The sequence below is a fragment of the Lampetra planeri genome, chromosome 3 (assembly GCF_965212315.1).
Source record: "Lampetra planeri chromosome 3, kcLamPlan1.2.h2, whole genome shotgun sequence".
Taxonomy (NCBI): Eukaryota; Metazoa; Chordata; class Hyperoartia; order Petromyzontiformes; family Petromyzontidae; genus Lampetra; species Lampetra planeri.
Window position 1 is genome coordinate 27102960 of NC_136109.1, and position 13678 is coordinate 27116637.

The 13678-nt window shown below is 45.9% G+C and overlaps 2 protein-coding genes across 4 annotated transcripts in view; both read left to right on the plus strand.

Annotated features, from left to right (window-relative positions):
- The window catches only part of THSD4 (thrombospondin type 1 domain containing 4), a 147423-nt gene extending 140399 nt beyond the window's left edge, over positions 1 to 7024 (plus strand). For all 3 annotated transcript variants that reach the window (XM_078592522.1, XM_078592523.1, XM_078592525.1), the window contains 4 exons: positions 1050 to 1223; positions 1854 to 2033; positions 3370 to 3514; positions 4481 to 7024. In XM_078592522.1, coding sequence (XP_078448648.1) covers positions 1050 to 1223; positions 1854 to 2033; positions 3370 to 3514; positions 4481 to 4620 — 639 coding nt within the window. In that variant the 3' untranslated portion in view covers positions 4621 to 7024. The remainder of the gene's footprint in view (positions 1 to 1049; positions 1224 to 1853; positions 2034 to 3369; positions 3515 to 4480) is intronic.
- A 6177-nt stretch (positions 7025 to 13201) lies between these two features.
- Positions 13202 to 13678, plus strand: part of DNAH6 (dynein axonemal heavy chain 6) — an 81693-nt gene continuing 81216 nt past the window's right edge. Inside the window, exon 1 of the mRNA XM_078592526.1 lies at positions 13202 to 13328. Within this exon, the coding sequence (XP_078448652.1) occupies positions 13326 to 13328 (3 nt within the window). The 5' untranslated portion in view covers positions 13202 to 13325. The remainder of the gene's footprint in view (positions 13329 to 13678) is intronic.

Genomic DNA, 13678 nt, shown 5'->3' on the forward strand with positions numbered 1-13678 from the left:
GGGGCAAGACTCTGCGTGGCAGTCTGCTAAAAGCTCCGGGGGGTTTTGTGGCCCAGACAGGGGTCTGTCGGGAATTTTTAGTCTAGAAGTTTCCCCGCGTTTTTCATTCCTTTGTAGTTATGCATTATTTAATACCTTCGTTGGAGGTAACAAAAAAATAACAGACTTGAGAACCGGCGCAATCGTCGTGCCAATACACGCCGTTAATAAAACTTCCATGATTCACAAGTGCCGTCCAGTTTATTGGCTGCAAGGTCAGTCTCGAATTCTCTCTCGAGCACGTGCAATCCAGTTATTAACAGTACTGATGTTGTCCTGTTCATTATGCATCTTAAAGAACGCAATACATATTTGTATTCCAGTGCCTGGTACAGGCAACTTTGGGTAATTGTTAATCTCCTCGTCGAGTCTCTGCCACGTAACGAGCACAAGGCACATCGTAGTCTGAAGATGCAGAGAGTTAAAGAATGCTTTTATTTTAATTGCCTTCTTTCGTGATGTGCGTGTGCGTACATACACGCGCACACCTATGTATTGGTGTGGGGGAGCAGTCGTGTAGTGGTTAGCGCACTGCCTTATGATCACAGCAACCTGAGTTTGATTCTTGTTCACGGTCAACTTCAGTTACAAATATCTGAACACAGTCCTGGGCTTCTCCAAAGGTTAACTGAACTTAAATGGCAAAATTAATACTCAAACAATACACCTCCTTTACATATACCTGTTCCTCCACGTAGATAATTAAAGTTTCCTTTACATATTCCCATAAGACGCACAGCCTTTTATAAGTGCATCATTTCGGCAACATTGGTGCAAAACAAGCAGACTCGGTGTTGACATTCATTGTCTCATCAGCAGCGTCACCCTTGCTTGAACCAATGCTGGTAAACTGCCTGATATTAACAGGCAATCAGCAGAAGGGCAAGAGAGGCTTGGCCACACCGCGCCCTCGTGTGCCGTGCCCGCTCCCGTGGGCGCTTGCTAACTTGCACTTGCCCCAACAGCCTGCCGAGGCTATACACAGGACCTTTGTCTTTGTTCCACGTCAGTGCTCGGCGGACTGCGGCGAGGGAGTGCAGTCCCGCTCGGTGGTTTGCCTGATGAACCACGTGAACAGCCTCCCGCTGGAGGGCTGTTCCAGCGACCAGCCGACTGAGAGGCAAGCCTGCAACTACGGCAGCTGCGAGACCAAAGCGGAATGGTTCACCGGGCCCTGGGGACAGGTAACGGCCGCGCTGAGAACACGTTTCTCATTAATAAAGGAAGTTAGGGGCTGGTGGGGAGGGCTGGCAGGGTTACGGATGTATGGAGAATAATTGCCACCCAGTCATAACAGAAAAAGTGACCTCTTGCGTAGGGCTTCGCTGTTGTGCTGTGTAGCCCTCTGATTTGTTTTTTTGGGCTGTACCTTTAAGTCGTTTCTGAAGCTCCCAGAACGTGGGGTAAAACGTCAGGCATCATGCTGAACAGAGCGTGGCACAACCTAAAAATGCATCAGAGAAAAAGAACGACACTCCCCCCTTGACGCCATTAAATGATGAAGACAACTGCAGTTATTTGAGCACATCCATAGATCCAGCAAATGTATCCAAACTATCCTGCAAGACACCATTCAGGGGACTTGAAAGGGAGAGCACTTAAGGAAGGATTCAGAACATCGTACATTGCTTCGGCTCAAAGGCCCAAAACTCCAAGTTGCCAGAAACAAATCGCATCATTCAGGGTGTAATACATAAGTGTTGACACGAGTGATTACGTCTGATGAATTTCTGATAATTAACATAAAGCATTAGAATTTGGTTTATCGATTCAAGTTGACGGCCCGACACTTGTCCGCTTGGCCACGTCCGCAGTGCTCCGTCGGCTGCGGCAACGGCACACAGAGCCGGGACGTGATCTGCGTGCAGCGGACAAACGGCTCCTTCTCGGCGATGGACCGCGACGCTTGTGCCGGCCTGGCCAAGCCGGCGAGCCAGCAGCCGTGCCACCTGCGTGCGTGCGGCGCCCGCTGGTACACCACGGCATGGAGCGCGGTGAGCACCGTCGGTCGGTCGGTCGTTCAGCAGCAGCAGCAGCTGGCTTTAGCTGCCGGCAAATCCTGAGAGCCACATTGGGGGGCTGTTGTGAGTATAAAAAGCGGCTCCGAGGTGCACAGGCGTGGATTAACTAACAGGCAATCCATTCACCCGTGCATAATTTACGAGTCGTTTTTTGAAACAGACGAAATAAATATATAAATGTAAATAGGTGATGCTGGGGTGTTTTTTTTGTCGCCTTACAATTGAGGTTAAAACATGTGCTACCAACCAAAAGCAATTTCAATATTTATTTTACTTTAATTTAACAATCATATAAAAAATATATACGAGGTTGAGTGGTAGTGTAGTGGTTAGTGCATTGCGCAATGGACTCTTGAGGCCCGAGTTTGATCGTCGGCCAATCCTTACCACAATAACGATGTGAATTTACGTACCATCTAAATGCGACCACATCTTTAGGACCTTAATAAGAATTGAAACAAAACTAAACAAAAGTGGGAGAGAGAGAGAGAGCAACACCGTGGCACAGCTTGGGATGAACCAACCAGGGTCTAGCACGACAAAAAACCCTCAGGATGGTTGGGACAGCTAGGGCAGCACCGACAAAGTCACCCAGGGCATCCTTGGGGTCCTTCCTTCACCTAGCACAGGGGTCGGCAACCTACGGCTCCGGAGCCGCATGCGGCTCTTTACGGGCTGCTTTTTGACGATATGTACGTATGTACAGTATGTACTCAGATGCATTGCGGCTCTTGAAATACTGAATTTTGTACCGAATTGGAAAGAAATGGCTCTTCTTGTTATTTTGGTTGCCGACCCCTGACCTAGCAGCTACAAGCAATATCTGAACTGAGCCTCTGCCTTCCCTTTATCAATACTCCCCCCCCCCCACCTAATCACCTCCGATTAGCTACATAGGGTGCGAAAAAAGTTCAGCATACAGAAGTAACAAACAATAAACCAGGACTGATACTGCATAGGGAAGTCTTCATCCAGCAGTGCGTTGTCAACGAGCTGTGAATTAGGATTCATAGTTCTTGCATGAAAATATGCATTCCTGTTTTGGGTCACTTTGATGAATTATACGATGAAGCAATAATGTTGAGTCTTCCGCACTTCAGCATATCAGCCAAACACACCTCAATGCCCCTCTCTCTCTTATAGGCCTACCTGGCATCAGCAATGGATAACAAATGTCTTCGATGCCAAACTCAGCGAGCCGAACTGATTGGTGAAGTTGAGTCCAAAAAATCAAGTTGATTGCTCACAACCTGGTCGTGTGCCTGTTCCCCGCACTCCCCCAAACCAACCCCCCCACCCCGTGCTGCAGTGTTCCAAGTCGTGCGAAACCGGATTCCGCGTGCGTGAGGTGCGATGCCTCGATGACAGCATCGCTCCCAGCAGCAGCTGCGACGCCGAGCTCAAGCCCAGCAACCGGGAGGATTGCAACACGCAGGCCTGCATCCCTGAGATCGGTGGGCCAAGTTCTGTGAAGATTCTGGGGAAAAAGAACGACTTTATAATTGGGTGTGGGGTGACCACATGGCGGGCAGCAGAGGGCAGCGCAGCAAAATACATTGTTGTAGTGTACCTCTATGCTTCCGCATCTGTGCGGATTGCCTTCACCTTACCCGCATTGACCAGGGTGGTGAAGTGTCGTCAAATAGCCCCCATGTGACCAGCAGAGGATGGATCAAAGAGCTGTACCTGTACCCAGTTGCTCTGTTGCATTCTAACCCTTAAACCCCGGAATTTAATCCTGTTTTTGTGTATTTTTGCTCTGGTAGCTTTGATAAAGATGGAGTTCAGTTAACGGGGACTCAAACGCTAAAGCAGTGCTGTTGTTCATATCAACGGAATCTAAGCACTGCGTAGGTGTACGCTGCCTAGAGCAATGCCGAATTAAAATTCACATGTTATATGGTGTTGGGGATACTGCATCTGTCCTGTTGGCTGACAGCTTTGCAACAGACACCCAGTCCAATCTAACTTGCCTGGTTTAATTTCCCTATTGTGCCCGACAGGTGTGGCCACCAGAGTTGTATTAATCGTAATGTAAAAACCAGAGATTTTATGAACAGTGTGAACTATCCATTGTAAGGAATAGCTGCAATGTAGTCGCTGCAGCAGCATATATTTTGAATATATATATGCTGTGTTGTAAATATTATCCACTATTTTTGCGATACGATTCTCGAGAGCCTTGCTTAACTGGGACGAACATACGCGCTCATTAGTCGAAAGTATGAGCAGTGATTGCTTTTGCCCGAAACGTTTTACGTTGGTATTCGATCGTCATGATATATCTTTTTTTTTTAATGTACGCTCGTAACTTTAACTTCTTTTGCACCGTGCGCAAGCCAACGCTTGCGGCCGCACGCAGCGCACGCTGAGCAAACATCCAACCAGGCGCGTGTCACCGCCCACGTTGTCTCCCGCAGACGAGAACTGCAAGGACAAGTACTTCAACTGCAACGTGGTGGTGCAGGCGCGGCTGTGCGTCTACAACTACTACAAGACGGTGTGCTGCGCCTCTTGCACCCGGGCCGCCAACCGCGCCCGCCGCATCGGCCAGAGATAACGGCCTCCCCGTCAGCACCCTCGGTCCCGCGTGGGCCCCCCAGCCTCCCCCCCCCCATCCCGTGGCCTCGGGCCCCGCCGTCGACGAGAGACTTCAGCAGCAGAGCGGCGAGCGGCGACGCGTTTGCGGCTCCCCGGAGAAGAACGGATGACTTTTATTTCTGTGGAAACTGAGACTTGCTTCGAGGTTCATTCATCCACAAGCAGTGAAGAACGGCGCAATTTGTGAAACAGATTGCGCGCCGCTGCGCTGCATATAACCGAACAATCAGTTGAAGGTCCACGGGGGTGGCTCGCTTTGTTTATTTCTGGATAAACATTGCCCCAAAAGAATGGCTTTTATTTGTATTCAGCACATATACAGCATACGGTGTGCATATAAAGTAGCAGGAGGCCTTTACATATGAATTTGCATTACCTCATTCCTACTCCAATAACTGGGGCTCAGGCCAGTAGTAACATTAAGATTCGTCTAAAACGTACGCCCCCGCTATTGCATAAGTAAAAAGAATCCGTATTAAATGCGTTTGCTTCGCTTGTGAACCGTTCCGTGAACCCACACGTGTTTAAAGGAACCAGTGTTAAGGATGAGGCGATCCAACGTGATGATAATCACGGATGCAACGACATACATCACGCTTTCTCCCACTGCAGGCGATCTCACACGCCGCCTTTAATCCGGAAATGGGGGGGGGGGGGGGGGACATGTATTTTATTGACACGAAGATATTTTGTTGTTACGTGTGGTATTGCGGGCGCGAACTCCGCCAGAGGCTGGGATCACAGGCTGCATCACCCCGAAGTGCTGTTGGGCAGTACAATTTAAATATTTGAAATCATCTTGTCACGATCACACCCCGGTTTGTGAGATTCTACAGCAGGGTTCTGATCCCCCTGCACCACCCCCCCACCACCCCGACCGCTTCTCAATTCCCCCCACCGCTTCGGTTTGCCTCTGGGTAACGTGTGTTGTTGTAGATAATTATCAAGAACCGCCCATTAACAGTTGACATATATATTATTTCAGCAGCCACAACTACCTCTTCTTTAAATTTGCCGTCATGACACATATATGGTGCTGTTTTAGGTGCTGTTATATAAAGCTGTATTGTATTTCTTTTACGCTGTTACAATTTGCTGGTTTTGTTTTTTGTTTGCATTTGCAGCTGGGGAGGAGTGCAGCGATAGACGTAAATTAACAAAATAACAGTTCAGAAATACATTTTCTGTGCCCGCAACAGATTTCTTTTTTTAAATCCAATATTGGTGTGAAATGTCGTGCAATTGTATGTTTTCTTTATTGTCAACCGATGACGATTGAATTAACACACATGTTTCACGTTTCATCTACGTTACGACAGTGATGTAAGGTATTTCTAACAAGGGGCAATCAAATGTTACCACTTCTTGCTTCAAAGGTCAAAGGTTCCCTAAATGTTAAAGTGCTCTCAGCCATATTTAGCTTGGTGCCTTGTAAATAATTCTAGTAATGTTATTGTGAGCTTATATGAAAGCTAAGCTTTGCTTTTGTTGTTAATAATCATTTTGTACAATATTCTTAAAGGTTTTACCTTTAATTATATAGCCTTGCAATTATACACATGAACACAGTTATTCTTATACTAACATTTAGTAGTGCTACTGTTAAAACAAATTTACTTTAAAAAAAGCTACATTTACAATTATATTTTAAAGCTGGCAAAAAGTATTATAAATACTTTAATATAATGTTTTTTTTTACCTTCATTGACTCATTATCCACAGTTGTGTTTATGCTTTTCTTTCTTATAAGGCTGCACTTCTCCCCCCCCCCCCCCGAAAAAATAAATACTATTTTGTTAATGATTAATTTATTTTGTACAACTGTGTTAATGAACTGTTATGGTTGGATTTTGATGGATTCTCAAAACAAGAGGTATGGCGGGAGCCAGGTGGAGTGGCTAACAATCTATAACTCTCCTACGAAAATTAAATGCTCGGCAGTTCTAATCTGTGGCCTAACTATCGAATGTACCGGCAGTGCAAATACACCGGGGACCCTGGGCTGGTGGAGCCCACAGGGCGACAAATACCAAGGAGGATTATTGGATGGAGGGCCTCATTTTATTCTTTGCACCAGGACCCGTGCCCGCCTGTTCTAATCTAACACCTATGCTGCCTTTTAACACTGCGACTGCATGCAAAGGTGAGGGCAATAGCTACAGATCTAGCCATGTATGATGTGTAAGTCTTAGCCGACCGTCATTCTCTGTTAGACATTAGGAACGCTGAAGATGTCACGTGCGTTTTTTGGCCAGCCTGCTCGTATTTACATCCATTGTGACACAAAGATGTACCGTACTGTAGATTGCGACTAAAGTCACTGAAAACAACCTACAAACAGGAAATAAACATTTGCAAAGTCACTTGTTGTTCAGTCTTATGTATGTGGTTGCATCAATAATGATTTTATATGCTCTGTTTTTCTGTGTGTGCATGTGTATAGTGCACGTGTGTGCGTTCATCAATATACGTGGCATTATTCCATTCCCTGTTGTAATCACCTTACCACTGAGTGGTCTCAGTTCAGCTAAACTAGCGCAAGTGCCACTATGGTGTCATCCAAAGTGTTGTGAATGGTCGCTATTCTGTTGCCACTGTCGTTGATATGTAATTAAAAAAACTACTACAAAAAACGAGCTCAATGAGACATTATTATCTTCCAATGAGGATTTTGTTAGAACATGTGCAGTGCTTGTAAATGTAACATGTAGAAATTGTGTGTAGCAATCTACATATTGCCATATATACTATGCATATGTAATATATGCCTATACATGCACTAGGTGAAATCACTGTTATCAGGTTCTCATGTCATCCTGGAATCATCCCATCTAAATGCAGTGCACCTGACCGTTATGACGCCACCAGTATGACGTGATGAGCGTTGCATTTAGATTGGGTCATTCCAAAAGGGCAGGGCATCTGACGTCTGTGCTATGGCCTCTGCGATTCAACAGTCACTGTGGATCATGTGTCTATGACGGATTGAATCATTTTCCCAGATGGAGAGGGTTTCTATCAATGCTCATTGTAAAAATAGGGGGCATCAGTTTCCCAGGTGAACTCTGCACAGAAGGCCAATGCTGCCTTGGCCAAGGCTGCCTGTTGGTGCCAAATATCAGCGAATCAAATGCGCACGTGCTTGGAGGTATTCCTTCAATTTCCCATTTTGTGTGCGAGTCTTAATAGGTGCCTGAGAAACTGATCTTGGTAGGAAACCTTTTAACCTTGTTTTCTTTCACCAGGAGCCCATTATACAACCGTTTACGTCTGATCCTTTACTTCAAAGGTGGGCCCCATGCAGGGCACATAAAACATATGATCTAGGCACTTTGGGTGAAGCGGGCAGCTACTACAGCTTCAGTGCATTACAGCTTAATTTGCTGCATCTGGTCAGGAACGTGGGAAATCGCTATTCACAGCGTTGGCTCGCATTTTCTTCACGTGAATTTAATTGGCTGTTGTGTTTCAATTGTTCGTTACATGTAATCGTATTTGAGATGAGTCTTGTAAAAATTTAAAATGTACCCTTCGATACTTTCAGAAACTTTAAAACTCACAGTGGTATTTAACATAATTGTATTCAATGTGCTGCCTATTTGAAAGCCTGAGAGGCTCTCCTGCGCAACTTACATATTGATGGCCGCGAAGCAACATGATAAGGCTTTATAATTAATTCTCAAAGGAAATGTGACGCCAGAGTTTCCTTTTTTGACTCGCAAATCAGGTAGAGCATGAAATTACCAGGATTTCACAACATTAAAACAAGCTTCCTGCTTTCCTGGAGGTTAACACTGCTGTCAAGGTTATAATGAGCAGTCTTTTCCTGAGCCCTTTAACCTTGCGTGCCCTGCGGAAAGAGGGGGGGGGGAACCCAGAGACCGTGTTGCAGGATCACATTCTGTTGTTTCTCCGAGTCAGTCCTTGAGTAATGAAAGTAAGGTCACCAGTTTGTCAAGCTGCCTCCAAGAGTAATGCTAAGCCTTTTTTTGTAAACGTTAATTTAATGAATTGGCTATCTCGAGCTCACTTGACAGATTGAAAGGGGAGATATTAAAACAAACATTTTACAGCGCTCCACTGAGGGTATTTATTTAAATTTTCAAGTTTGCTTTCAAGGAAATGTGGTCAATGGATGACAGTTGTTTTCATTTTCCACTCCAATAATTAAAGTTGAATATTGTATCCATCTGGCGCACTTCATGTGGTGTGGCATATTGAACACTGCACTCGTGCTTCCGGTCTGATTGAGACAGTGTTGAGTTTTGATTTCCTAAACAGTGGTTGAAGTAATGGCATACATTTCCTACATCTATCCAGGGATATGAATGATGTTAGTGGAATAATTGTATTGCTTGGATCACTCCTGGGAGATTAACTTATGGTGCGGCTATATTTTCAACACATCTGGACTGTATGAAAATGTTGGCTAAACCTTCCATCAAAATTAGAACGCCCTCAATAATTAAACACATTTATTCGTGTACAATAAGTTCAGATTGTCACGCTTTAAGATAGAATTTTCGTTCGTGTCATAAAAAATACATGCCCAATTCGCTGGGACACGTGTGCAAGACATTTTTCTTATATTGCGCACGACTATTGTGAGGAAAATCGCACGAAAATAGCTTTTGAGAACCATTTCTAACATCTATCGCCTGGACCTTGTAGCAAATATAAAATACACATACTATACTGCATAAGCCAAGGAAAACTTTCCAGAAGTGTCCACACCATATTAGTGTACATAAAGATGTCCACACATGGCCCCGTGGCAAAAAAATATATCCCTCGATTGCCAAGTGATTAGGTCAAGACAAAAACAACTTTCGAACATTGAGGTAAATTTTAAGTGAAAAATGAATAATCGCAGTAGTGCTCCTATTTGAGAGTTTTAACACCCCCTGATGGTAAACACATGTTCCATCCACACAACAACCTCACTTCTCCGCCCCACTCGTTTCCCCATCTTCACTCAAATGCCAACGTCAGTGAATGGTTATTAAGGGGCATGTCTTCAATGAAGTCCCTGGAGTTGTCGCAATTCCCAAAAAACATGTTGAATGCACAGAAGCAGGTGGTGCTTGCGACTGCATATGTGCAGGCACGCAAATGCTTCACACATGAGGAGCAACAGACGATGATGATGATGATAATGACACACCGAGGCCCGCTTCTTCTCCGGTGAATTTATGAATTTATAAACGTGATAAATAGGTCGATAGCGGCATTGTTGAGTGTGAGCACTGGGCTGTGACGTGACTGCATACACATAACCTAATGATGTGACAAAAGGATATTACCACAATAATGTGCCAGCTTATTCGAGATGCATTATCTGATATCTCTGAAATAAATGAGTCAGACGTTTGCCTATTCTTCTGCAGTTTATTTTTAAAAATATTTTATATGAAACTCTTTTCACACGTATCTTTTAGGCATTAATATAATTAGAGACTGTGGCAGACGAGTGGAGTGCTTACTGATAGCACTTTGTGAGAATTAACAATGGCGATATATTGGCGGAAATCGTATATGCTTAAGAGTTGCGTCACAGAGTCTTTAATCATCCCTTTTATCGGTTTTACAGCCGATTTGCGATGTCTTGGCATGTTCCAGCATTATTAATAGAGCAAGTAAATCAGAGACTCCATAATAAAGTTTTTTGGGGGTTAGATCGCATATTTACGTATTTACGCGATCCAACCCAGAAAAAAACTCTATTATGGATGATATTTATATTCATGGTTATTTCGGTAAAGTCACGTAGAAAATAAAAATAAAATGAAAAATCAATTAAAATTAAAAGAAAAAAAACACGACGTTTTGAATATGAATTCCTGTGGGCACGAAAGTTTTAAGTCAAAATGGATGATATTGTTCGCGAAAACCTACGTGTTAAACACATCAGAGACGGTTTACGAAAGTGAGTGGGCTTGGGTAGGACACTTCGCTATTAAGGGATGATGGCCACGTGTGAGAAACTATTGAGGAAATGGCAGCCAAAGGAGGGAAACACGCCCGAGTGTACGACCGCCGCAGAGATGGAGCGACAAGATCAGTGGAGAGATCATGACTGGCGATTTGGCCAAATCAACTCTCTTGCATCTGGAGGGAAACCCTTTCTCAACCTGGAACAGCTGCCAATAAGTGAATGGCAGTAATGAATCTGGAGGGAAACCCTCTCTCAACCTGGCACAACTGCCAATAAGTGACTGGCGGTGGTGAATCTGGAGGCAAACTCTCTCTCAACCTGGCACAGCTGCCAATAAGTGAATGACAGTGTTGAATCTGGAGGGAAATCCTCTCTAAACCTGGCATAGTTGCCAATAAGTGAATGACAGTGTTGAATCTGGAGGGAAATCCTCTCTCAACCTGGCACAGCTGCCAATACGTTACTGGCAGTGGTGAATTTGGAGAGAAACCCTCTCTCAACCTGGCACAACTGCCAATAAGTGACGGGCAGTGGTGAATCTGGAGGGAAACCCTCTTTCAACCTGGCACAGCTGCCAATAAGTGAATGGCAGTGGTGAATCTAGAGGGAAACCCTCTCTCAACCTGGCACAACTGCCAATAAGTGACTGGCGGTGGTGAATCTGGAGGGAAACCCTCTCTCAACCTGGCACAGCTGCCAATAAGTGAATGGCAGTGGTGAATCTGGAGGGAAACCCTCTCTCAACCTGGCACAGCTGCCAATAAGTGAATGGCAGTAATGAATCTGGAGGGAAACCCTCTCTCAACCTGGCACAACTGCCAATAAGTGACTGGCGGTGGTGAATCTGGAGGCAAACCCTCTCTCAACCTGGCACAGCTGCCAATAAGTGAATGACAGTGTTGAATCTGGAGGGAAATCCTCTCTAAACCTGGCATAGTTGCCAATAAGTGAATGACAGTGTTGAATCTGGAGGGAAATCCTCTCTCAACCTGGCACAGCTGCCAATACGTTACTGGCAGTGGTGAATTTGGAGGGAAACCCTCTCTCAACCTGGCACAACTGCCAATAAGTGACGGGCAGTGGTGAATCTGGAGGGAAACCCTCTCTCAACCTGGCACAGCTGCCAATAAGTGAATGGCAGTGGTGAATCTAGAGGGAAACCCTCTCTCAACCTGGCACAACTGCCAATAAGTGACGGGCAGTGGTGAATCTGGAGGGAAACCCTCTCTCAACCTGGCACAGCTGCCAATAAGTGAATGGCAGTGGTGAATCTGGAGGGAAACCCTCTCTCAACCTGGCACAGCTGCCAATAAGTGACTGGCAGTGGTGAATCTGGAGGGAAACCCTCTCTCAACCTCGCACAGCTGCCAATAAGTGACTAACAGTGGTGAATCTGGAGGGAAACCCTCTCTCAACCTGGCACAGCTGCCAATAAGTGAATGGCAGTGGTGAATCTGGAGGGAAACCCTCTCTCAACCTGGCACAACTGCCAATAAGTGACGGGCAGTGGTGAATCCGGAGGGAAACCATCTCTCAACCTGGCACAACTGCCAATAAGTGAATGTCAGTGGTGAATCTGGAGGGAAACCCTCTCTCAACCTGGCACAGCTGCCAATAAGTGAATGGCAGTGGTGAATCTGGAGGGAAACCTTTTCTCAACCTGGCACAGCTGCCAATAAGTGAATGGCAGTGGTGAATCTGGAGTGAAACCTTCTCTCAACCTGGCACAGCTGCCAATAAGTGAATGGCAGTGGTGAATCTGGAGGGAAACTCTCTCTCAACCTGGCACAGCTGCCAATAAGTGAATGGCAGTGGTGAATCTGGAGGGAACCCCTCTCTCAACCTGGCACAGCTGCCAATAAGTGAATGGCAGTGGTGAATCTGGAGGGAAACTCTCTCTCAACCTGGCACAGCTGCCAATAAGTGAATGGCAGTGGTGAATCTGGAGGGAACCCCTCTCTCAACCTGGCACAACTGCCAATAAGTGATTGACAGTGGTGAATCTGGAGGGAAACCCTCTCTCAATCTGGCACAACTGCCAATAAGTGAATGGCAGTGGTGAATCTGGAGGGAAACTCTCTCTCAACCTGGCACAGCTGCCAATAAGTGAATGGCAGTGGTGAATCTGGAGGGAAACTCTCTCTCAACCTGGCACAGCTGTCAATAAGTGACTGGCAGTGGTGAATCTGGAGGGAAACTCTCTCTCAATCTGGCACAACTGCCAATAAGTGAATGACAGTAATGAATCTGTAGGGAAATCCCTCTCTCAACCTGGCACAGCTGCCAATAAGTGAATGGCAGTGGTAAATCTGAAGGGAACCATTCTCTCACCTGGCAAAGGTTGCCAGTCACGTGGGTGGCAGCGCGTTCCCCGTTGCCCATGGCAACACGCGTAACCCCCCCCTCCCCGCCGCCCCCTGGTAACGTCAACAACGACGGGGCCGGCGTTTTACATTTTCCAGCACGAATGGGCGACATCGCCGCGCGGGATTGGTCGCCGGCCGCGCACGCGCTCGGGCGAACTGACCAATCCCGGCACGGGCGGCGCGCTTATGCGTTGTGGGAAATGTAGCAGCGTCGCTCGCCCCGCCCACCCGAGTAAAGTTGTTGAGTTCCATGAACATTCAGAAGCCCCCGAACCAATGGTGGCGGCTGTGTTTCATAGTTTTTTGTTTTGTTGTTGGCTAACAAAAAGGTTCTAAAAATAATAGCGATACAGCTTTCGGCGAATGGTAAGTCTACGTTGAGAATGTTAGCGATTTTTTTTAAACCACTGAGGCGGTATAGTTAAGCTGCTCCATACGTGAAATGTTACCGCTACAAGCCATAGCATCCGTTGCCATGGTTACCCGAAGCGCGTCCGATTACAAAGTTAACACACATGGCGAAGAGTTCCTTGTTTTGAATGCAGAAAGTATTCTTGCTCGTATACTAATACTCAGTGGCCGTTTGGTTGTGTGATAATGGACTCTTGAAGTCCGCTTGCATTCATTCCAAAGAGGTTTCCATTTGGTTCACGTCACTGCCAGTGGGGTTAGGATCGCCAAATTATGTTGACCTGTCAACCCATAAGGTTTATTCG